Genomic DNA, 23,083 nt, shown 5'->3' on the forward strand with positions numbered 1-23,083 from the left:
GCGGGCGCCCCCCCTAGTTGGAAACCCTAAGGGGGCCGCTGCCCCGGGGGCCGGCCCCCCTCCCCTTCCTCTATATATAGTGGGGGTTTTGGGGCTGCCAGAGACACGAGTCTCCCTCTCTCTTGGCGCAGCCCTACCCCTCTCCCTCCTCGTCTCTCGCAGTGCTTGGCGAAGCCCTGCTGGAGTGCCACGCCCCTCCACCACCACCACGTTGTCGTGGTGCTGCTGGATGGAGTCTTCGCCAACCTCTCCCTCTCTCCTTGCTGGATCAAGGTGCGGGAGACGTCACTGGGCTGCACGTGTGTTGAACGCGGAGGCACCGATGTTCGGTGCTTAGATCGGATTCGGCCGCGATCTGAATCGCTTCGTGTACGACTCCACCAACCGCGTTCTTGCAACGCTTCCGCATCGCGATCTTCAAAGGTATGAAGATGCACTCCCCTCTCGTTGCTAGTAAACTCCATAGATTGATCTTGGTGATGCGTAGAAATTTTTTAATTTCTGCAACGATCCCCAACAGTGGCATCATGAGCTAGGTCTATGCGTAGTTTCTATGCACGAGTAGAACACAAGTTGTTGTGGGCGTCGATTTTGTCAATTTACTTGCCGTTAATAGTCTTATCTTGATTCGGCGGCATCGTGGGATGAAGCGGCCCGGACCGACCTTACACGTACGCTTACGTGAGACAGGTTCCACCGACTGACATGCACTAGTTGCATAAGGTGGCTAGCGGGTGTCTGTCTCTCCCACTTTAGTCAGATCGGATTCGATGAAAAGGGTCCTTATGAAGGGTAAATAGAAATTGGCATATCACGTTGTGGTTTTCGCGTAGGTAAGAAACGTTCTTGCTAGAAACCTATAGCAGCCACGTAAAATTTGCAATAACAATTAGAGGACGTCTAACTTGTTCTTGCAGCATATGCCGTGTGATGTGATATGGCCAAAAGGATGTGATGAATGATATATGTGATGTATGAGATTGATCATGTTCTTGTAATAGGAATCACGACTTGCATGTCGATGAGCATGACAACCGGCAGGAGCCATAGGAGTTGTCTTAATTTATTGTATGACCTGCGTGTCAATGAAAACGCCATGTAATTACTTTACTTTATTGCTAACCGTTAGCCATAGTAGTAGAAGTAATAATTGGCGAGACAACTTCATGAAGACACGATGATGGAGATCATGATGATGGAGATCATGGTGTCATGCCGGTGATGATGATGATCATTTCGCCCCGAAGATGGAGATCAAAAGGAGCAAAATGATATTGGCCATATCATGTCACTATTTGATTGCATGTGATGTTTATCATGTTTTACATCTTATTTGCTTAGAACGACGGTAGCTTAAATAAGATGATCCCTCGCAATAATTTCAAGAAAGTGTTCCCCCTAACTGTGCACCGTTGCGAAGGTTCGTTGTTTCGAAGCACCACGTGATGATCGGGTGTGATAGATTCTAACGTTCGAATATAACGGGTGTAAGCCAGATTTACACACGCAATACACTTAGGTTGACTTGACGAGCCTAGCATGTACAGACATGGCCTCGGAACACGGAAGACCGAAAGGTCGAACATGAGTCGTATAGAAGATACGATCAACATGAAGATGTTCACCGATGATGACTAGTCCGTCTCACGTGATGATCGGACACGGCCTAGATGACTAGAGGGATGTCTATCTAAGTGGGAGTTCATTAAATAATTTGATTAGATGAACTTAATTATCATGAACATAGTCTAGAACTTTGCAATATATCTTGTAGATCAAATGGCCCACGCTAGTGTTGCCCTCAACTTCAACGCGTTCCTAGAGAAAACCAAGCTGAAAGACGATGGTAGAAACTACACAGACTAGGTCCGTAACCTGAGGATTATCCTCATAGCTGCCAAGAAAGCATATGTCCTTGACGCACCGCTAGGTGATGCACCTATTTTCCCAGCAACTCAAGACGTTATGAACGCCTGGCAGTCGCGTAGTGATGATTACTCCCTGGTTCAGTGCGGCATGCTTTACAACTTAGAACCGGGGCTCCAAAAGCGTTTTGAGCAGCACGGAGCATATGAGATGTTCGAAGAGCTGAAAATGGTTTTCCAAGCTCATGCCCGGGTCGAGAGATATGAAGTCTCCGACAAGTTCTACAATTGTAAGATGGAGGAGAATAGTTCTGTCAGCGAGCACATACTCAAAATGTGTGGGTTGCACAACCGCTTATCTCAGCTGGGAGTTAATCTCCCGGATGATGCGGTCGTTGACAGAATCCTTCAGTCGCTCCCACCTAGCTACAAGAGCTTTGTGATGAACTTCAATATGCAGGGGATGGAAAAGACCATTCCTGAGGTATATTCAATGCTGAAATTAGCGGAGGTGGAGATCAAAAAGGAACATCAAGTGTTGATGATGAATAAAACCACTAAGTTCAAGAAAGGCAAGGGTAAGAAGAACTTCAAGAAGGACGGCGAGGGAATTGCCGCGCCCGGTAAGCCAGTAGCCGGGAAGAAGCCAAAGCATGGACCCAAGCCTGAGACTGAGTGCTTTTATTGCAAGTGAAACGGTCACTGGAAGCGGAACTGCCCCAAGTACTTAGCGGCTAAGAAGGCCGGCAATACCAAAGGAGCTGCGAAATAAGCGGAGACTGGCGAAGGACGAGGTGATGATGAGCGTCAGGAATGGTTCCAAGGTCGATGTGATCGCCGTCGGCATGCTACCTCTACATTTACCTACGGGGTTAGTTATAAACCTCAATAATTGTTATTTAGTGCCAGCTTTGAGCATGAACATTGTATCTGGATCTCGTTTAATGCGAGATGGCTACTCATTTAAATCTGAGAATAATGGTTGTTCTATTTATATGAGAGATATGTTTTATGGTCATGCCCCGCTGGTCAATGGTTTATTCTTATTGAATCTCGAACGTGATGTTACACATATTCATAGTGTGAATGCCAAAAGATGTAAGGTTGATAATGATAGTCCCACATACCTGTGGCACTGCCGCCTTGGTCACATTGGTGTCAAACGCATGAAGAAACTCCATGCAGATGGACTTTTGGAGTCTCTTGATTATGAATCATTTGACACATGCGAACCATGCCTCATGGGCAAAATGACCAAGACTCCGTTCTCCGGAACAATGGAGCGAGCAACCAACTTATTGGAAATCATACATACTGATGTGTGCGGTCCAATGAGCGTTGAGGCTCGCGGTGGTTATCGTTATGTTCTCACCCTCACTGATGACTTAAGTAGATATGGGTATGTCTACTTAATGAAACACAAGTCTGAGACCTTCGAAAAGTTCAAGGAATTTCAGAGTGAGGTTGAGAATCAACGTGACAAAAAAATAAAGTTCTTACGATCAGATCGTGGGGGAGAATATTTGAGTCACGAATTTGGCACGCACTTAAGGAAATGTGGAATTGTTTCACAACTCACGCCGCCTGGAACACCTCAGCGTAATGGTGTGTTCGAACGTCGTAATCGCACTCTGTTGGACATGGTGCGATCTATGATGTTTCTTACCGACCTACCGCTATCATTTTGGGGATATGCTTTAGAGACTGCCGCATTCACTTTAAATAGGGCTCCGTCGAAATCCGTTGAGACGACACCGTATGAATTATGGTTTGGGAAGAAACCTAAGCTGTCGTTTCTGAAAGTTTGGGGATGCGATGCTTATGTCAAGAAACTTCAACCTGAAAAGCTCGAACCCAAGTCGGAAAAATGCGTCTTCATAGGATACCCTAAGGAAACTATTGGGTATACCTTCTGCCTCAGATCCGAAGGCAAGATCTTTGTTGCCAAGAATGGATCCTTTCTAGAGAAAGAGTTTCTCTCGAAAGAAGTAAGTGGGAGGAAAGTGGAACTTGATGAAGTACCGCCTCTCGAACCGGAGAGTAGCGCAGCACAGGAAAATGTTTCTGCGGTGCCTACACCAACTAGAGAGAAAGTTAATGATGATGATCAAGTTACTTAGGATCAAGTTACTACTGAACTTTGTAGGTCCACAAGGACACGTTTCGCACCAGAGTGGTATGGTAACCCTGTCCTGGAAATTATGTTGTTAGACAATGGTGAACCTTCGAACTATGAAGAAGCGATGGCGGGCCCGGATTCCGACAATTGGCTTGAAACCATGAAATCCGAGATAGGATCCATGTATGAAAACGAAGTATGGACTTTAACTGACTTGCCCGATGATCGGCGAGCCATAGAAAATAAATGGATCTTTAAGAAGAAGACAGACGCGGATGGTAATGTGACCATCTATAAGGCTCGACTTGTCTCTAAGGGTTATCGACAAGTTCAAGGGGTTGACTACGATGAGACTTTCTCACCCGTAGCGAAGCTGAAATCCGTCCGAATCATGTTAGCAATTGTCGCGTTCTATGATTATGAGATATGGCAAATGGATGTCAAAACGGCATTCCTTAATGGTTTCCTTAAGGAAGAATTGTATATGATGCAGCCAGAAGGTTTTGTCGATCCTAAGAATGCTGACAAGGTGTGCAAGCTCCAACGCTCAATCTATGGGCTGGTGCAAGCATCTCAGAGTTGGAACATTCACTTTGATGAGATGATCAAAGCGTTTGGGTTTACGCAGACTTATGGAGAAGCCTGTGTTTACAAGAAAGTGAGTGGGAGCTCTGTAGCGTTTCTCATATTATATGTGGATGACATACTATTGATGGGAAATGATATAGAATTCTTGGAAAGCATAAAGGCCTACTTGAATAAGTGTTTTTCAACGAAGGACCTTGGAGAAGCTGCTTATATATTAGGCATCAAGATCTATAGAGATAGATCGAGACGCCTCATTGGTCTTTCACAAAGCACATACCTTGACAAGATATTGAAGAAGTTCAATATGGATCAGTCAAAGAAGGGGTTCTTGCCTGTATTGCAAGGTGTGAGATTGAGCGCGGCTCAAAGCCCGACCACGGCAGAAGATAGAGAAAAGATGAGTGTCATCCCCTATGCCTCGGCCATAGGGTCTATTATGTATGCCATGCTGTGTACCAGACCTGATGTAAACCTTGCCGTATGTTTGGTAGGAAGGTACCAAAGTAATCCTGGCATGGAACACTGGACAGCGGTCAAGAATATCCTGAAGTATCTGAAAAGGACTAAGGATATGTTTCTCGTTTATGGAGGTGATGAAGAGCTCGTCGTAAAGGGTTACGTCGATGCTAGTTTCGACACAGATCTGGATGACTCCAAGTCACAAACCGGATACATGTATATTTTGAATGGTGGGGCAGTCAGCTGGTGCAGTTGCAAGCAAAGTGTCGTGGCGGGATCTACATGTGAAGTAGAGTACATGGCAGCCTCGGAGGCAGCACAAGAAGCAGTCTGGATGAAGGAGTTCATCACCGACCTAGGAGTTGTTCCCAATGCGTCGGGCCCAATGACTCTCTTCTGTGACAACACTGGAGCTATTGCCCTTGCCAAGGAGCCCAGGTTTCACAAGAAGACCAGGCATATCAAGCGTCGCTTCAACTCCATTCGTGAAAATGTTCAAGGTGGATACATAGAGATTTGTAAGGTGCATACGGACCTGAATGTCGCAGATCCGTTGACTAAACCTCTTCCACGTGCAAAGCATGATCAACACCAGAACTCTATGGGTGTTCGATTCATCACAATGTAACTAGGTTATTGACTCTAGTGCAAGTGGGAGACTATTGGAAATATGCCCTAGAGGCAATAATAAAATGGTTATTATTATATTTCCTTGTTCATGATAATTGTCTATTGTTCATGCTATAATTGTGTTATCCGGAAATCGTAATACATGTGTGAATACATAGACCACAACATGTCCCTAGTGAGCCTCTAGTTGACTAGCTCGTTGATCAATAGATGGTTACGGTTTCTGGACATTGGATGTCATTGATAACGGGATCACATCATTAGGAGAATGATGTGATGGACAAGACCCAATCCTAACCATAGCACAAGATCGTGTAGTTCGTCTGCTAAAGCTTTTCTAATGTCAAGTATCTTTTCCTTAGACCATGAGATTGTGCAACTCCCGGATACCGTAGGAGTACTTTGGGTGTGCCAAACGTCACAACGTAACTGGGTGGCTATAAAGGTACACTACGGGTATCCCCGAAAGTGTCTGTTGGGTTGGCACGAATCGAGACAGGGATTTGTCACTCCGTATGACGGAGAGGTATCTCTGGGCCCACTCGGTAAGACATCATCGTAATGAGCTCAATGTGACTAAGGGGTTGGTCACGGGATGATGTGTTACGGAAGGAGTAAAGAGACTTGCCATGACGAGATTGAACAAGGTATCGGTATACCGACGATCGAATCTCGTGCAAGTGCTATACCGGTAGACAAAGGGAATCGTATACGGGATTGATTGAATCCTTGACATCGTGGTTCATCCGATGAGATCATCTTGGAACATGTGGGAGCCAACATGGGTATCCAGATCCCGCTGTTGGTTATTGGCCGGAGAGATGTCTCGGTCATGTCTGCATAGTTCCCGAACCCGTAGGGTCTACACACTTAAGGTTCGATGACGCTAGGGTTATAGGGAATAGATGTACGTGGTTACCGAATGTTGTTCGGAGTCCCGGATGAGATCCCGAATGTCACGAGGAGTTCCGGAATGGTCCGGAGGTGAAGATTTATATATGGGAAGTCCAGTTTCAGTCACCGGAAAGGTTTCGGGGTTTATCAGTATTGTACCGGGACCACCGAAGGGGTTCCGGGGGTACACCGGGAGGATCCACCTGCCCCGAAGGACCTAATGGGCTGTAGTTGGGTGGGAACCAGCCCCTTAGAGCATCTCCAGCCGCGCCCCCAACAGGCCCCCCAGGCCACTTTTTTGGCGCCGGCGCCAAAAAACGCCCCAGTCGCGCCCACAGGACGCCAAAAATCGCCGGTTCGGCCTTTTTTTCGCCCGACGGCCACAGGCCGAACCCGGCGCACTGGGGGGCAATTGGGGGCTCCGGCGCAAGGGAAAAGCGCGGCTGGCCCACACCATCAGCGGAAAAGTCAAGGTTTTCTTCCCCGACTCGCCTCCCACCCCCCGCGCCCTCGGCTGCCACTAGCTATATCCCGGCACCGCCCACCGCCCTTTACCGCTAGATAGCCATTCCCCACCGGAAAAATAGCAGAGCTTCGCCGTGGCAGCCCCTCCAACAGCAGCTGGGCGTTTCCGGCCGCGGAGGGGCAGTTCAGCGGCGGGTACACGCCCACCGGGCGCAAGGTGCTCGGCGATTTGCCTGCCTCGGCGATGGACTCGGATGACGAGGAAGCGCTCGCCGCGCTGCTGGAGGAGGAAGCCGAGGCCGACGTCCAGGAAGAAGAGCATCTCATGGTGCTCGCCGCCCTCGCCCAGCTGCTGGCGAGCAATGAAAAGCCGCGGCGAGGTGGCTCGGCGCCGGGGCGGGTGAAAGCAAAGAACCGGCATCGTCTCGAAGGCTACTGCATGCTCTACTCCGACTACTTCGCCGATGCTCCACTTCACGGCGAGAAAACATTTCGGCGCCGTTATCGGATGAGCCGAAAGCTCTTCCTCAGGATTGTGAATTCCATCCGGGAGTTCGACAACTACTTCAAGTGCAAGATGGATTGCACCGGCGCCCTTGGATTCACCTCCATCCAGAAGTGCACGACAGCGATGAGGATGCTTGCATACGGAGCTCCCGGTGATTCACTCGACGACTATGGGCGCATGGCCGAGTCCACCAGCATAGAGTGTTTCTACAAGTTCTGTCGGGCAGTGGTGGCAGTGTTTGGACCGCAATACTTGAGAACACCCAATGCGGAAGACACTGCTCGGATCCTAGCACAGAATGCAGCAAGAGGATTTCCTGGGATGCTTGGAAGCATCGACTGCATGCATTGGAAATGGAAGAATTGCCCATTTGCTTGGCAGGGGATGTACAAAGGCGCCAAAGGCGGTTGCAGTGTGGTACTTGAGGCGGTGGCCACACAGGACCTCTGGATTTGGCACTCCTTCTTTGGTATGCCAGGAACTCACAATGACATCAACGTGCTGCAGTGCTCTCCTGTCTTTGCCAAGCTTGTTGAAGGTCATTCTCCTCCGGTGAACTTCGAGATCAATGGGCGGCACTACAACAAGGGGTACTATCTAGCTGATGGCATCTATCCGAGATGGTCGACATTTGTGAAGACGATCTCAAACCCTGTGCCAGGAGGCAAGAACGCCTGGTTTGCGAAGATTCAGGAGGCTTGCAGGAAGGATGTCGAGCGGGCATTTGGTGTGCTCCAATCTCGATTTGCTGTTGTCCGGTACCCCGCTCAGACCTGGTCCAAAGATCAAATGTGGGAGATTATGACTTGCTGTGTCATCTTGCACAACATGATCATCGAGAGCGAGCAAGAAGACCCAGTGTTTGACACTGAACCATACTACAGGCAGGGTCCTCTAGCCGAAGTTGATCACCAGCTACCGGCAACCTGGACTGCCTATCTCAGTATGCGTCAGGAGATCCGAGACCCACAGGTGCATCATCAACTGCAGAAAGATCTGATTGAGCACCTATGGAGGCTCAAGGGGACGCCGTGTGATGAAATATGAGTTTTTATTTGTTGAACTATATAATTTGTATTGAACTATTTGTTGTTGTACTATTTTGTTGAAGTATTTGATTTTTTCTGTGATGAAATATGTGATAAGAAAAAATTGTGTTGATAATTGAATGCCGAGACACGGCGAACCACGCCGAATATGGGCCTATTCTCGCCCATATGGGCCCTTTATTCGCCGAAATGGGGCTGAAAAGTGGGCCAATTTCGGCGCCTGGGGGCGACGACTGGGCGCAAATCCGCCCCCAGCGCCGATTGTATCGCCGGCTCTCCCCCAGGGGGCGATTTTTATGCGTCCTTGGGGGGCCAACGGCTGGAGATGCTCTTAGTGGGCTAGTGCGCCCCCCCCCCCCAAGGGCCCAAGGCGCCTAGGGTTGGAAACCCTAGGGGGCCGCTGCGCCCCCCCTAGTTGGAAACCCTAAGGGGGTCGCTGCCCCCCCTAGGGGCCGCCCCCCCTCTAGATGGATCTAGGGGGCCGCCCCCCCTCCCCTTCCCCTATATATAGTGGGGGTTTTGGGGCTGCCAGAGACACGAGTCTCCCTCTCTCTTGGCGCAGCCCTACCCCTCTCCCTCCTCGTCTCTCGCAGTGCTTGGCGAAGCCCTGCTGGAGTGCCACGCTCCTCCACCACCACCACGCCATCGTGCTGCTGCTGGACGGGGTCTTCCCCAACCTCTCCCTCTCTCCTTGCTGGATCAAGGCGCAGGAGACGTCACCGGGCTGCACGTGTGTTGAACGCGAAGGCACCGTTGTTCGGTGCTTAGATCGGATTCGGCCGCGATCTGAATCGCTTCGTGTACGACTCCATCGACCGCGTTCTTGCAATGCTTCCGCATCGCGATCTTCAAAGGTATGAAGATGCATTCCCCTCTCGTTGCTAGTAAACTCCATAGATTGATCTTGGTGATGCGTAGAAAATTTTAATTTCTGCAACGATCCCCAACATGCCCCTGCTAGCCGTCATAGTTCATTGTCCCTTTGAATGGCAGCAATGACGGAGGTTGTCAGGGAGCAGACCTTGCGAAAAGATCACACTTTCTCTCCTACCAAATCTGCCAAGTGACCATGATCAACATAGTTTTGATCCTCTTGCGCACCCAAGCCTGCATTCTGTCGAGCACCATGCGGATTTGGTCGATGGATTAACTTGCCTCAGTTCAAGCAACATGGTTGAGGGAGACGCATCACGACCATTGGGTGGTTCTTTGCTAGACTCCAAGATAAGATGGCAGTTCTAGAATAGGTGATGGAAGATTTAAGATTGCGCATACTCATGGGGCAGAAATAGCTATTCTCCCACCCACTTCTCTGCAATCTGTCATTGCACCAAAGCATGTCTTTGCATCAGCAACCAAGTGAAGATTTGATTTGAGAATGGGTACGGGAAGGAAATGAATGTTTTGATTTAGTTGAGGTTCTGGTAAGATTTGGTTTGATTTGGGTATGGGTAGAGGAACGTAAGGATTTTTATCTAGTTTAGGTTTTGGTCAAATTTGATTTGACTTGATTGAGTTAATGCAGGACATGGTTTTGATAAAATTTGATTGGTTTGGGTATGATTTGATCTGATTTGCGTATGAATAAGGGAAGTTCTCATTTCATTGATTTGATTTGATTGAGTTAATGTAAGACATGGATTTGGTAAGATTAGATTTGAGTTAATACGACGCATTATTAATAGAAGGACATGGAAAGGAATGTACCGATTTGGTTTAAATTATTCCAAACATGGGGGCGTGGAGAGGAAAACCCAAGGTAGAGGGAAGAAGAAAGAGGTGGGAGAACGTGCCAACTCCCCATTAATAATACAGATATGTCCGTGCGAACAACCCGACCACTCCCGTACAAAAAAGGGCACCCAACTGGTTCCCCTATACCCATCCCATTTGTTTGGGTTATTTAACACCCCCCATATCCAGCCAATATGTGGGTATTTATGGGGAGGTCCGGTCGCATATGTGAAAGGACCAAGATGTCACCTAGAGGAGGGTTGAATAGGCATTTTTAACAACTTGTATAAACACACCTTTACTGGTTTATCGCCCCCACGGTTGAAATTGATCCTCTCGTCGAGACTTTAGATGACCTGGATAGGCTTCATCTTCAACGGATCTTCATAGAGATGAGAACTTGGACATGACGATGGCTCACAGATGGCGATGACCAAACATGTGAACTCTCACGACTCTTTGACTCATCATACTCGCCCAGACGAAGATCTTGATGAGTTCCACAACACCTATCGGCCAGAGGGGGTGAATGTGAGATTTTTAACAAATTACTCAAAGGAAGCAATTTCTTCATAGAAAGAGAGACTGAGTAGTAAGAAGAAATACTTGCAAGAATAAAAACTAAGCCAAACATGCATGGAAGCAAACATGGTAAAGTACTACAAGACAAAAGACCAAACAAAACATGCACATTGGAATATGTAAGTCTTTCGGAAAAAAAATCATACAACTGAGGAGACAAAGTCTTCACAACACGAGTAGTGAAAGTAAAGAGGTGAAGAAATGAAACCTCTTGCTCGGTGAAGACAATGTATTTGTTTGGCCAGTTCAATTTGTTGTGGCAACTCTATGTCTGGTTGGAGAGGCTGAGATTTAACTTAGAAGACCATGTCATCAGCTTATTCTCCTTGAGCTAAGCTCACTTAGACCTCACCCAATCACCCGTGGTAACTCTTCAAGGTAGACTTTTGAATCCTTCACATACTTGTTCTTCGGTGTTCCACATTGAATCTTGGAAGCTGTGAACTTGACTCCTAACCATGTGGAAGATCACAGTCTTCAAGTGAGTAATAAGTTGGTTCACTTAAAACAGATTCTTCAGTGATGCTTAGTCACTTTGGCTCTGTGTATTTAGGATTTTTCCTCACTGGGATCCACTCAAATTCTTCGGAGGACGGGTTGCTCTAAATGACAATTGTAATGCAATACTAGCAACCACCTACTAATGGTGGAAGGGGGTGTCTATTTATAGTCGGAGCAATCTCGAGCCCGAAATGACCAATATGGGCATGAGCCACTTCACTGGCCAACCGACATGTGTCCAATGGTTGGATTTCAAACACACGCGAAAAATTTACATGAGAAATAAGTAAAGTTGTCTCAACCACAGGAAGAGATTTCACTCAAGTCTTCATTCAAAGAAATAGGTTTAGGTTGAGCATCACTTCATACAGTCTTCGTGTCACCTTAACCCCTCTTAATAGTACAATGTTCCCTATAACTCAAGTATGAAGGAAAATAACTACAAAAGGAGTAACCCTTCACGTTCCAAGTCTTCAAGCTAATTCTTCATGAAGGGACACCAAAGTCGTCAATTTTTCATACATTTTAGGGGTCATTTACGATGGTTAAAACTAATCTCCACGGAGTTTCTCCTATGTATACTCACAAGCACAATAGTCCCTTAACTATTTTGTCTTCAATACTCAAAAATCACAGGGGCACTAGATGCACTTACATCTAACACCATACCTCGACACCACCGCTCCCATAAGTGACCTCCTTCCACTGACTTGTCGACGACACGGTGTCATCTCTCTCCTTGTCGCTTCACAGAATAATGATCGCTCGATCCTCCTCATCGTCGTGTCGAACAACTATTGCCCGCCCTAGGCGCTAGTAGGGTCGCCACCCTAGGGCAAGCACAACTTCAAATACTTGACCTTGCTCTAAGACCAATTATTGGGATGCACCCTTAGGATTGATTACATAGAAAACTTTAGCCAAGGGCCCTTGTCGTGCCCTTTTTTTAAACCCCACCGCGGACCAAACCCTAGTCACCCTCGATTGCCCCGCTCCCAGTCCTCTCTCCGTCCTTGCCCCTCCCATCGCCGACATCTGTCGCCACCATGTATGTACGACTCCAGCAGCGGCTCCTCCTCGTGAGGCCAACCCCATTGATTGGGACGCCCTCAGGATGAAGTTGGTCGAGGAGCTAGCCATCCGCGTCACCCTTCGCTAGTAGCGGATGGATATGGCGGAAGCTTGAGCTCCGCGGCCTTCCTGGTGGCCCGCCATGGCTCCTTCAGGCCCCACTCGATGACGCTGGCTTGTGGTGGTCCACACCTGCCTCTATGGCCTGGTATGGCTCTTGTAGCTCCGCCCCCGCTCCTCCAGGCCCATGGTGGGTCCTTTCACCTTTGAGCCCACAGCGGCAGCTCCCTTAGTCGGAGGCGTGGGAAGCTCGCCGCGTGAGGTAGGCGAGTAAATTGCTCAAAACCACCACATTTATGGTTAGGATACGCCCAAACTACCGCTTTTGTCAAAAATCACAAAAGACCACCGTTTCTGGGCCAAGCGAGTAATAAATCCCACTTATTCGAAACTGGGCCGCGACTAAGCACAAAACTGACTGGTTGGACCCATATGCCAGACTGGCGTGGCATATCTACATGGACAATACGCTGAGGTGGCCAAGGGTCCCACATGTCAGCCCACACCTCCTTCCTCCTCACATCTCTCTTCCCCTCTCTCTTCCTACCCGGCACAGGCGGCAGCGCTCGAGCCGTGGACGTCCCAGCCGGCCTGAGCTCGGTAGTGCTGCAGGATGGCGGAGCTCAGGGGCACTCGTCGACGACTAGCAGCGGCGAGCGGCTCGGGCGGAGCATCTCCTCGCGCTGGATGATGCTGCACATGACAACCACTTGAGCAGCGGCGACTAGGACTCCAGCGACGCAGGGAACGGCAGGACCAGAGCATAGGGAGGCGCAGGGGAGGTCGAGGGCGAGGCGGGTCTCGCCACCAGAGGCTCTCGCCTCGGCTGCCCGCGGCATGGCCAGGGGCTCCCACCACGACCCACCGCAGGAGGCTCCTCCAGATGATGGGGCTCGCTGGTCCACTAGTGGATCGAGTCAACGCAGACAAACGGGACGACCCAGGACGCAGGGGATCGAGGCAGTTGGCGGCGTCGATGAAAGGGGCCCTGCGGTGGGGGGTTGGACCCCGTTTTGGACAGGAAACAATGGCGGAGGGTGGATCTGGAGGGGGGAGGTCGATTCCGGTCGGATCCGGAGTCTCCCGGTGCGGTGGTTCACGGCGGCGTTGGCGAGCTCCATGGCGCCATGTGGTAGGTCACGGGACAGAGAGACAAGAAAGAACCAGAGAAACATGAGAGATAGGGAAGAGGGAGTGACATGTGGGACCCTTGGCCACTTCAGCGTATTGTCCACGTAGATATGCCACGTCGCTCCGACATGTGGGTCCAACCGGTCAGTTTTATACTTTGTCACGGCTCAGTTTCGAATCGGTGGGATTTGTTACTCACTTGACGCAGAAACGGTGGTCTTTTGTGATTTTTTTGACAAAAGCGATAGTTTAGAAGTACCCTAGCCATAAATATTGTGGTTTTGAGCAATTTACTCGAGGTAGGCAGCCCGTGCCGGATCTAGCCGCTCCGTTTGCTACCAATACGCAGTCGCCCTTAATGTAGTTTCTTCTGCTGTCCTGTGTGGGGGCTATGGAATTTTAGAAACTCTATTGTTTTTAATTGGGTTTCTTGGATTTCTATAAAGCAGGTGCTAGGGCTGGTCTCTCGATACCTGAGAGAGTGGACAAAACCGTTCCAGGATTTACAGGAAGGGCTGCTGGGGGAGTGTTTCAGAACTCATTGTGGCTGCGACTGAAAGCCCCATTTGCCCTGGAACCAGATTGAGGCATTGCACGCAGTGGTTTGGTGCTATCTCATGGAAGGAGGTGACTGGGGGATGCTACTCATGGAGGGAGGACTACGCTGGCATACCAGAAGCAGCAGGAAAGAAAACCGGGAGCCCCTGATTATCGAAAAAAAAGTAGTCACCATAACTAATTTAATGCTCTGAGATCTGCGATCGAGAGTTGTTACTACCTTCTTCTCGGAAGCTACGTCCACGTGATGAGCTAGATAGAATACGTTCTAGTCCACATGCATGCATGTGTTCGTGGATCTACATCTAGCCAACTACGCTGCCATGCTCTAGGAATCTATCTATAGGTACCACTTGCCCACCCCTTTCTCTCTATTCAGTTCTCACATGTACTACATGTAGTACTACTGTAGATAATATATATTCAGCTCATATCTATAGGTTTGGAGTTAATGAAGTCTACCATCTCTCTGGTCCGAGCTCCCTATCGAAAATTAGTCGACCATGGCAAGCCCCTCCGATTTCCCTGTCGCTCATTCCCGTGCTGTCTTGGAGAGCAGTGAGTTCATCTTCCCCAAGCTCTATCTTTTCCATCCCCTCCGTGACACAGATGGTGGGCAAATCACAATAATAGATGTGAATGGTACTTCCGGTTTCGGTGCGACGATCGTTAACAACTGGGCGATACACGATGGACCGGACCCCAATGCCGCCATTGTTGCCCGTGCTGAAGGCCTGCGTATCAGTGCAGGCAGCTGGCACAATAGTTTCAGCATAGTTTTTGAGATTGCAAGGTACGCATGTATACCACGTGATCCATAAATATGGTTATATATATAGTTACTTACATTAGAAAATGGATTATTTTTGCTCCCGAGCTTTCAGCCTTACTATTTTTTTTTCAACTTCGAAAAGTGAATTTCCCTGTTTTGAAAAGCTTTATAGAAATTCCGAATTATGATAATCACCTTTTGCATGAAAACGTTAGCAGTTTCAACTTTCAAGGCTTCAAGCTACTCGGGGAAAACTCAAAAAGTAGTGCTCCCTTTAATTGTCGCTCACTTAGTACTCCCTCCGTCTAGGTGTATAAGTCATCTTACGAAAACCAAATAATCCAAAAACACTTAGGCGCGGTGCATTAACTTCTACCTCGTTTCTTGTTGCCCGTGCTTGCCCCCGGTCCTTGGCGCCCCCGGGCTTGCCCGGCGGCTGCCTCAGGCGGCGGCAAGGAAGGGAAGAGGGGGGGGGGGGGGGGGGGGGGGTTGAGGAGGAGGGGCGGCTAGGGTTGGATCTAAAAATTGATTTGATTAAGTAGTGGTCTAATTGACTCTTACCTTTTTACCTCCCATGTGAAAAGAGGGGGTAAGAAGGAGCATGTTAAAATTACTCAAAAAATAATGTTATATTAAGGATGACAAGGGTAGAGATCTACAAAACCCCTTAATGTCCTGCAAATAACGGAATACGCATAATTGTTGCCTTGTTAGTGTGCGATGCGTTATGTGATTATTGTTAAATTGTAAAATGCATGTGACGTTATGTGATTATCGTTAAACTGTAAAATGCATGTGATTTACTGAACGGGATAGAGATTCATCAAGATGTCAGATTTCCAGAAAGCTCATGTCATCTACTGCATGTCAATTTGAAGATGCCTTCCATAGCTTCTTTGGTTTTGCTGCCCACGTTGTTTCATCCTCTGTTTTCCTGATATGCTCTGTTTTGAGGTGGGGCAGAAGGGAAGCTGAAGTCATCTAATACACGGCAACGGGAATGTATGTTCCACACACTTATTTGCAAGTTAATGGGTGTGTGACCGGAGTAGTTTTCTGCATACTTGAAATTGTTATCTGTTCTAATTCTGCTGCATGTATCTAGTTAATGTCCAGCTACCTGCCTTTAATTTCATTTTATTTATACAGCTCCAAGTTTTCAGAATATTCCACCCAAAATGAATTCGTCATGCCAACATCCTAAGTGATTGTGTAGATGATCTCTAGGTAGTACTCCCTCTGTAAAGAAATATAAGAGCATTTAGATCACTAATGTAGTGATCTAAATGCTCTTATATTTCTTTACGGAGGGAGTACCTGGTTGTCGCAGGAGTAGAGGTTTCAAGGGAATCGGCTCTGACATGTGTTCTGTTTGGCAATGATGTGTTCAGCAAAACAGAGCATGACGGTGATGTGCAGTTACTGGAAGTAATTGTGTTTGTGAAACTGATTGATTAGTACCAATACTTTGCTTATCAATCGATGAGGGTTTTTGTTTCAGCAAATCTAATCTAATCTAAATGAGCTAACGTACAGTGTACAGTTCTTCAAATGATTTTTTTTCTTCAATAATAATTCAGTTATTCAAATACATATATTTTTGATAAATAAGTCCTTGAAATAATCCATATCCTATTCCTATGAAGTGGAAGGAAAAAAGGACAATTATTAATGAAGAGTAAAACAGCAGAAATTAGTCCCCGGCTAGGAGTAGGAGCAGGGCATACCTTTCCATCAGCCGGCGCCCACGAGTCGTGGTGCAACTCGTCCACCAGGTCGCAGATGCGGACGGCGGCGTTCCTGATCCGCAACGCCTCCTTGAGCAGCGACCGCCTCTCGGCCTCCTCCAGCAGCGGCCTCACGACGTCCAGCGCCTCCAGCATTTTCCGCAGGTCGCTGGTGAGGTCGGGGTGCCGCGGCGCCGGCGCGGCCCCGTCTTGGATGGCGGATGTGAGCTTGGCCCATGAGCTTTCGACGATGGCGTGCGCCATTGTTGTTGTGAGCTTCCCTCCCTTGCTCGTGGTGATGGTCAACCGATGAGATGGAGATGGAGATGGAGTGCGTGAAAATCCCCTTATGCTCTAAAAAAAAGATGGAGTGCGTGGAATTTATCTCAGCAATACGCTTCCCGGGGCTGCTCTGCTGCCGGGTCAGGGTGTTGTTTATCTCAGCAAGTATGACAAAATTGCATCCATTTTTAAGATTCAAATTGCAAGTATACTAGTATCAGAATTCAGCTTGCAGCGTCTGAAAATATAGCACTAGTACAATGGCCACTTGCATCCACATGGAAGACGTCAGTCAATGATGGAGATGGCCACTACAATCACAGGCAAGCCAGCCACGACAAGGCACGAATTCAAGCTAAACTGCTGCAGCACGTACGAGCACGATGCTGTTTCTTCAACTTGCTGTCCGTTGAGCAATAATTCCGGATAGCTACTACTCCACTCCTATTTGATCTATCTGAACCGGCTTAACCAACAGCTTCCTTCTTCCAGGGCGACGCATTCCGAAATATGTATATTTTTTGCTAAGGGAGCATCCAGAAACATTTAATTTGATTTGAAGCAACTTGCAGATCTACTCTGCCTCTTATCTACTCCCTCCGTTCGGAATTACTTATCGTGGAAATGGATGTATCTAGACGTATTTTAGTTCTAGATACATCCATTTTCGAGACAAGTAATTCCGAACGGAGGGAGTATAACAAAGGAATTGGTTCAACTAGAATACGATTAAAGATTCTCAAAAAAAGAAAAGTAGAATACTACTCCCTCCGTCCCATAATATAAGAGCGTTTTTTACACTAGTGTAGTGTAAAAAATGCTCTTATATTATGGGACGGAGGGAGTACTATTTATTGATGCGGTACAGATTCTCCAACAAAGTCAAACAACTATCCTGTCGCACAAGATAAGATGCAGGGCAGCCTGCAAAATGCTCACCAGGATTGAAGAACTAGCATTAAGATGTAAAGCCTTTTTTTTCTGGGGCGTTTTACTCCATAACAGTATATCCAAGTGAAACAGTCAGCACCACTGATCACAAATGGACCAGATGCTTTACTGGATTCATTTTTTCAATAACACTCGCATCTGTATTCCAAAAAAAAAACAAATATGTGCATTCCTCAAATAAAAGAAAAAAAAACACTCAGATTTGTTGCCTCCCCATTGCTGCTTCTGGTCCATAAATAAATACAGAAACCATGGGCAAGACTAGCCTTCTCTGAACCTTCATTACAAAAATGTTGAACAATTCATAACTCCGGGTATCAGAGATGAATACGCATAAATACATGGTCATTGTCTTACATGAAAGTTACAACAACATTTTCTTACATGGAATTTACAATACATTTGCCTAGAAAAAGAGACCATGTCGCCGATGATCAAACTTGCAGCACACAAAAGCTTAGCAGAAAAGAAAATCACATTAACACTCACATGATGTACCTGGATGAAGCCTCATCTTTTTTTGGTTTTGACAGTATCATCCTTCTGAGTAAGTAAAGCACCATAGTGATTTTCAACTTACAGACTTGCAAAGAAACACCGTTGGGCTCTCACTTTGGATCAGTCACTGATCAAGGATTATCTTGGGCGCCTTGCCATCGGTCCTCCTCTTCACTGCTGTCTCTACCTCATGCTGCACCTCTTTCGTCATATATTCACCGTCTTTGTCCTTCAACGTCAGGTGCACCACCTTGAGTCCCGCAAGGTTTTCCACGCCATAAAGCCCCTCCAGCATGCTGAACCGTAGCTCAAGCCTCTCCAGCTCTGGCATGGCATTCTTCGAAAAGGTCAGTACTGGCAAGAGAGGAGCAAAGAAGCGAAGAAGCTTAAGGCTCTTAAAACCAGCATCTGGAATTGTGATCTCCCCATCAGAGCACAGCTTGTTTTCTGCCAGAATGGTCAGTGTTTCCGAATCCTGCTTTTCTGCCCTGAATGAGAAGGTGAGGGAGAACAGTGCCTCTAGCTTGCTAAGGAGCAGCAGGTTATCTGTCCGGAGAGCTGTTACTGAAAGGGTTAGCTTGGTGAGAGCACTGAGTTGTGTAATCCAGCCGGGGAGCTGAACCATCTTGCCAGACAACTCAAGGGCAACAAGGAATTTTGGTGGTGATGACAGATCATCCAGTGAATTGATAAACTTGGACGACTCGTCGTCAATTATAAGGGTGTGCAGAGAGTAGCCCCCAAGGTACTCGATTGAGGAGCTTAAATCTTTGAAACTAGGATCGTCACTCATGGTGCTCAGCTTGTAGATGGCAAGCTTCCTCAACTCAGTCAAATGATGAAGGTCCGCCAATCCTCCAACAATCTGAATCCCCGATAGTATGCGCAGGGCCTTCATTTTCTTCTTCTTATTCAACTCTTCAGGAAGCTTCAATGCCCTTCGTGTTCTTTTGTCCCCACCAAGTATGTTTACCAGCCGTTCAAGCAGGCATACAGTTTTAGGCAACTCAACGACATTTGTCTCTCTAATATCCAGAGTCTCGAGGTTCTGAAGCTTTCCAATCGCTTTTGGAAGCTGTTTAGTGTCAGTTCTTCGGAGGCTGAGATACTTGAGAAGAAGCATCTTGCATATCTCCTCTGTATGATGCGCTTTGAAACCTATGCAGCCTTCAAGATCCAGGACTTGTACAATTCCAAACTTGAAAGAATGGGAAGGCAGTTGGTTCAAGCTTCCAAACATGGTCAGTGAGCGGACATGAAACAGGTTCATCTTCTCTGTATCATTAGCGCGTTTGGAATCGCTTTCTTGGAGGGACAGCCGACGGACCTTACTGCTAGGTAGCTGCATAAGCCAGTTACCACCAATCACAGTGATGAAATTCTCTTCACTTGCCTTGGCTACAATGTGCTCAAGAACCATGTCATGGACTATGCATTTCTTCACCTTTCCATTGCTGCCGTGCTCCACTGGTCGGATGATCTTCCTTCTTATGAGATGACTGAAATATGTATCTGCAACATCTTCCACACTCAGCCCCTGCTTTTCAGCAACGAATCCTTCAGCTATCCATCGCCTTGTCAAACGCTTACTACTGATTCTCTGGCCCTTTGGAAATATGCTCAAATACAGCGAGCAAGTCTTGATGTCAACAGGCATGTCATTGTAGCAATGACTAACTATCCTACCAAGTTCCTCCTGGGTAAGGTCTTTCCCACCATATTTCCCATGATCTTTTGCTGACTCTGGAAATAGAGATTTGCAAACCTTCAACCATTCGCCCTCTGATTTGTTTGGGTTGCAGGCTACATGACCAGCCATGATAACTATGGCCAATGGCAGCCCCCCGCACATCTTCCAGACTTCTTCCGGCACCTTGTTATCGCTTCCCTTGGATTCAAGGAAGGCCTGCTTAAATAGCTTCTCAGATTCTTCAACGCCAAGAGGTAAAACTTTACAAGTACGATCACCTTCTTCCCCTCTGCATGTTTTAGCAACAGCTTGAAACCGTGTAGTGACTATTATTCTTCTGTGTTGCTTACTTGGAGGAAGTGACTTCCTTATCTGGTCCCACGTTGCTGCAGACCAAACATCATCAACCAAAACCAAGTAACTGCAAGAAAAGGAATCCAAAGTGGGAGCAGAGTTAGTATGCAAGAAAATTAGCAGAGTGAGTGACCGGCAATAACTAATCCTTTATCTGAATTAAATGACTATAGTTCATGTCTAAAAGGAGTAAAGGACAGTACTTCTTCCCTCTTTTTTATCTGAATCAAATGATGTGGGCAGAGGAGCAGAATAAGATTGCAAAGAAACATAATTGCAAAGGCAGGGATTCCCACCAAGTGATCATCGATTTCATCAGCTAAAACAAGAAGATATGAGGTTGTGGTACTGAAGGTATGCAAGAGAATAGATGCATAGAAAGGAAAATTTTGATATCCACATGAGGAATGCCAGTGATTGTTGAACCCTGGGCAACTGAGCCATGTGTGCCAGATCTCCAAGCACTTTAGCCCCCTCCCTATCCTCGACAGCTCCGCCACTTAAGCAATTCATAAAAAAAAAAACTCGGCAAGGAGCTCAAATAGGTCATGGGGCACTGTATGGAGCATGAGAGGGGAATAAAATGGAAGATGTGGGAGAATGACATGTGGCCCTTATTCTGATTTATTGGCATGGTGGCTCCTATGTTACTTTGGTCGATTTGCCGGACAATTGGTTGTGGTGTGGCTTCTTTTAACAAACAGTATCCATTTCGGCACAGAACCATGATGGTAAAACTGTAATGCTGCAAATGATCCGAGATCTGATGTTAAAATTGGAAGGTTAGGGTCCACTGTAAAATGGTTTAAAACATTTAGGATGAAAAAAGATGCAGGCCAAATTCCATGGTCCAAAAATGTTATATTTCCTGGTAAGCAATGAATGAAATGCAAATGTATACCTAGAACTAACCCATGTCCCTAATTCATGTTACTAGCATAATCAGGAATGTACACATTAAGCATTAATCAGAGAAAGCAATAATCATGAATTCAATGTGTAATTGTGTACTAGATACCTGTTGTTATCAAAGTGCTTCTTGAGGTCTTCCTTGATTTGGTCTAGCTTCGTCTCACCACGTGTTTCCTTCGAGGTGCCGGCGGAGCAGCACTTGGCCGCAAATGCCGAGGCACCTTGCTTGAGCCGACCGAGCACGCCTTCGGCGCCTTGCTGCGCTTGGACGCTGGACTGCGGCATGACTTGATTCTTAATGTTGGTCAGGACAGCATTGATGTCGGAGCTCTGAGACACGGTGACCATCGCACGGTGGTCGAACCGATCCCCAAATTTCTGGTACAAGGCAGTGGCGATGGTGGTCTTCCCCACCCCTCCGAACCCGACAACATACAGCACGCCGGAGCTGTTCTTGTCGTTGGTCAGCCACTCCTCCAGCTCCTTCATGTGTTCGTCCACTCCCACCGGGTCCTTCATGGCAACAAGCTGAAGGCTTGCGTCCTGGTTGTCCGCTGCGTCGAATCCAACGGAAGTGGTGTGCCCAGAATTAGATCCCTCGGTACCGGCGGGGGCCTCCGGGTTGCTGACGCCGTACCTCTCCCGGCGCTCGCCGATCTGCTGCGCCCGCATCTTGAGAACAGAGATCTTGGCGGCGACGTCGCGGCGAGGCCACCAGGTGAGGACCTCGTAGACGCTGTTGGCGAAGAAGTAGCAGCACATGTCGGAGCGCAGGCCGTGGAGGCGGTGGCCGGAGTCGTCGATGCAATCCTCGATGTCGTAGGTGATGTCCCGGATCTGCTTCATCCAGTCGTTCATCCGGTGGGCATGGCCCTTGGCCCGGGCCCCGTCGAGGATGCCGCCGAGGTCGCGGAGGAAGGACTGCATGGTGGCCAGCTCGTCGTTGATGTACTGGAGGTCGCCGTTGACCCCCCGAATCAGGGTGTACTCCTGGGCGAGGAGGCTGCCCAGCTTGCCCATGACGGACTTCATCGTCGCCGCCGAAGCTCCCACCACCAGCGCCATGGCTGCGGCCTCGCTCTTACCCTGCCAAGATCTCTGCACAGATTTGGGCGGAAAACAGAGGATGATTAAGTCAGAATGGATGAGGAGAAGCAGAGGATTCAAGCGAAGCACAATACGTGGACGGGATATACCTGCAAAAAAAAGAATCTGCGGAGGAGGCGGCTGCCGGCGGCCGGGGCAGACCAATTCCGCTGCCTCTGTCTGTTGATTATTTGCGGATTGGATTTGGGGTTTCAGCTAGAACGGTGGCCATCACAAATGGGAGGATATCTTCATCTTTATTTTAATTTTAGATGGAGCAGGGTCATGAGGGCATGATTCTTACTGGACGCTTTGCTGCGCTTTGGTGTTGGTAGGTTTTCATAATTTTTACACTCATTCTGTTTCAAAATATAAGATGTATTAGTTTTTTTTTAAGTCAAAGCTCTTTTAAGGTTGATCAAATTTGAGAGAAACATGTCAATATCCATGATATCATATCAGTATCATTAGATTCACCATTAGTTTTAGATCTTATTTATGCAGTATTTTGAATATCGATACGTTTTGTTCTCAACTTGTTCAAAAGTTAAAGAAATCTGGGGAAGAGGCGGCTGTCGGCGGCCGAATTGAAGGTGC

The 23,083-nt window shown here is 47.6% G+C and overlaps 2 protein-coding genes across 2 annotated transcripts; both read right to left on the reverse strand.

Moving 5' to 3' along the window:
* Positions 1 to 10,343: 10,343 nt before the first annotated feature.
* On the reverse strand, positions 10,344 to 17,119 carry LOC123048305 (uncharacterized). The gene is made up of 2 exons (XM_044471434.1): positions 16,714 to 17,119; positions 10,344 to 10,820 (listed from the first exon to the last, which is right to left on the reverse strand). The coding sequence occupies exons 1-2, from the start codon at positions 16,975 to 16,977 to the stop codon at positions 10,779 to 10,781; spliced, it is 306 nt and encodes a 101-aa protein (XP_044327369.1). The 5' UTR covers positions 16,978 to 17,119; the 3' UTR covers positions 10,344 to 10,778.
* A 1,120-nt stretch (positions 17,120 to 18,239) lies between these two features.
* On the reverse strand, positions 18,240 to 22,801 carry LOC123051147 (disease resistance protein Pik-2). Its single transcript, XM_044473949.1, has 3 exons — positions 22,597 to 22,801; positions 21,507 to 22,498; positions 18,240 to 20,555 (listed from the first exon to the last, which is right to left on the reverse strand). The coding sequence occupies exons 2-3, from the start codon at positions 22,463 to 22,465 to the stop codon at positions 18,569 to 18,571; spliced, it is 2,946 nt and encodes a 981-aa protein (XP_044329884.1). The 5' UTR covers positions 22,466 to 22,498; positions 22,597 to 22,801; the 3' UTR covers positions 18,240 to 18,568.
* Between the last annotated feature and the right edge of the window lie 282 nt (positions 22,802 to 23,083).

This window comes from Triticum aestivum, chromosome 2D (genome assembly GCF_018294505.1).
Source record: "Triticum aestivum cultivar Chinese Spring chromosome 2D, IWGSC CS RefSeq v2.1, whole genome shotgun sequence".
Lineage (NCBI taxonomy): Eukaryota > Viridiplantae > Streptophyta > Magnoliopsida > Poales > Poaceae > Triticum > Triticum aestivum.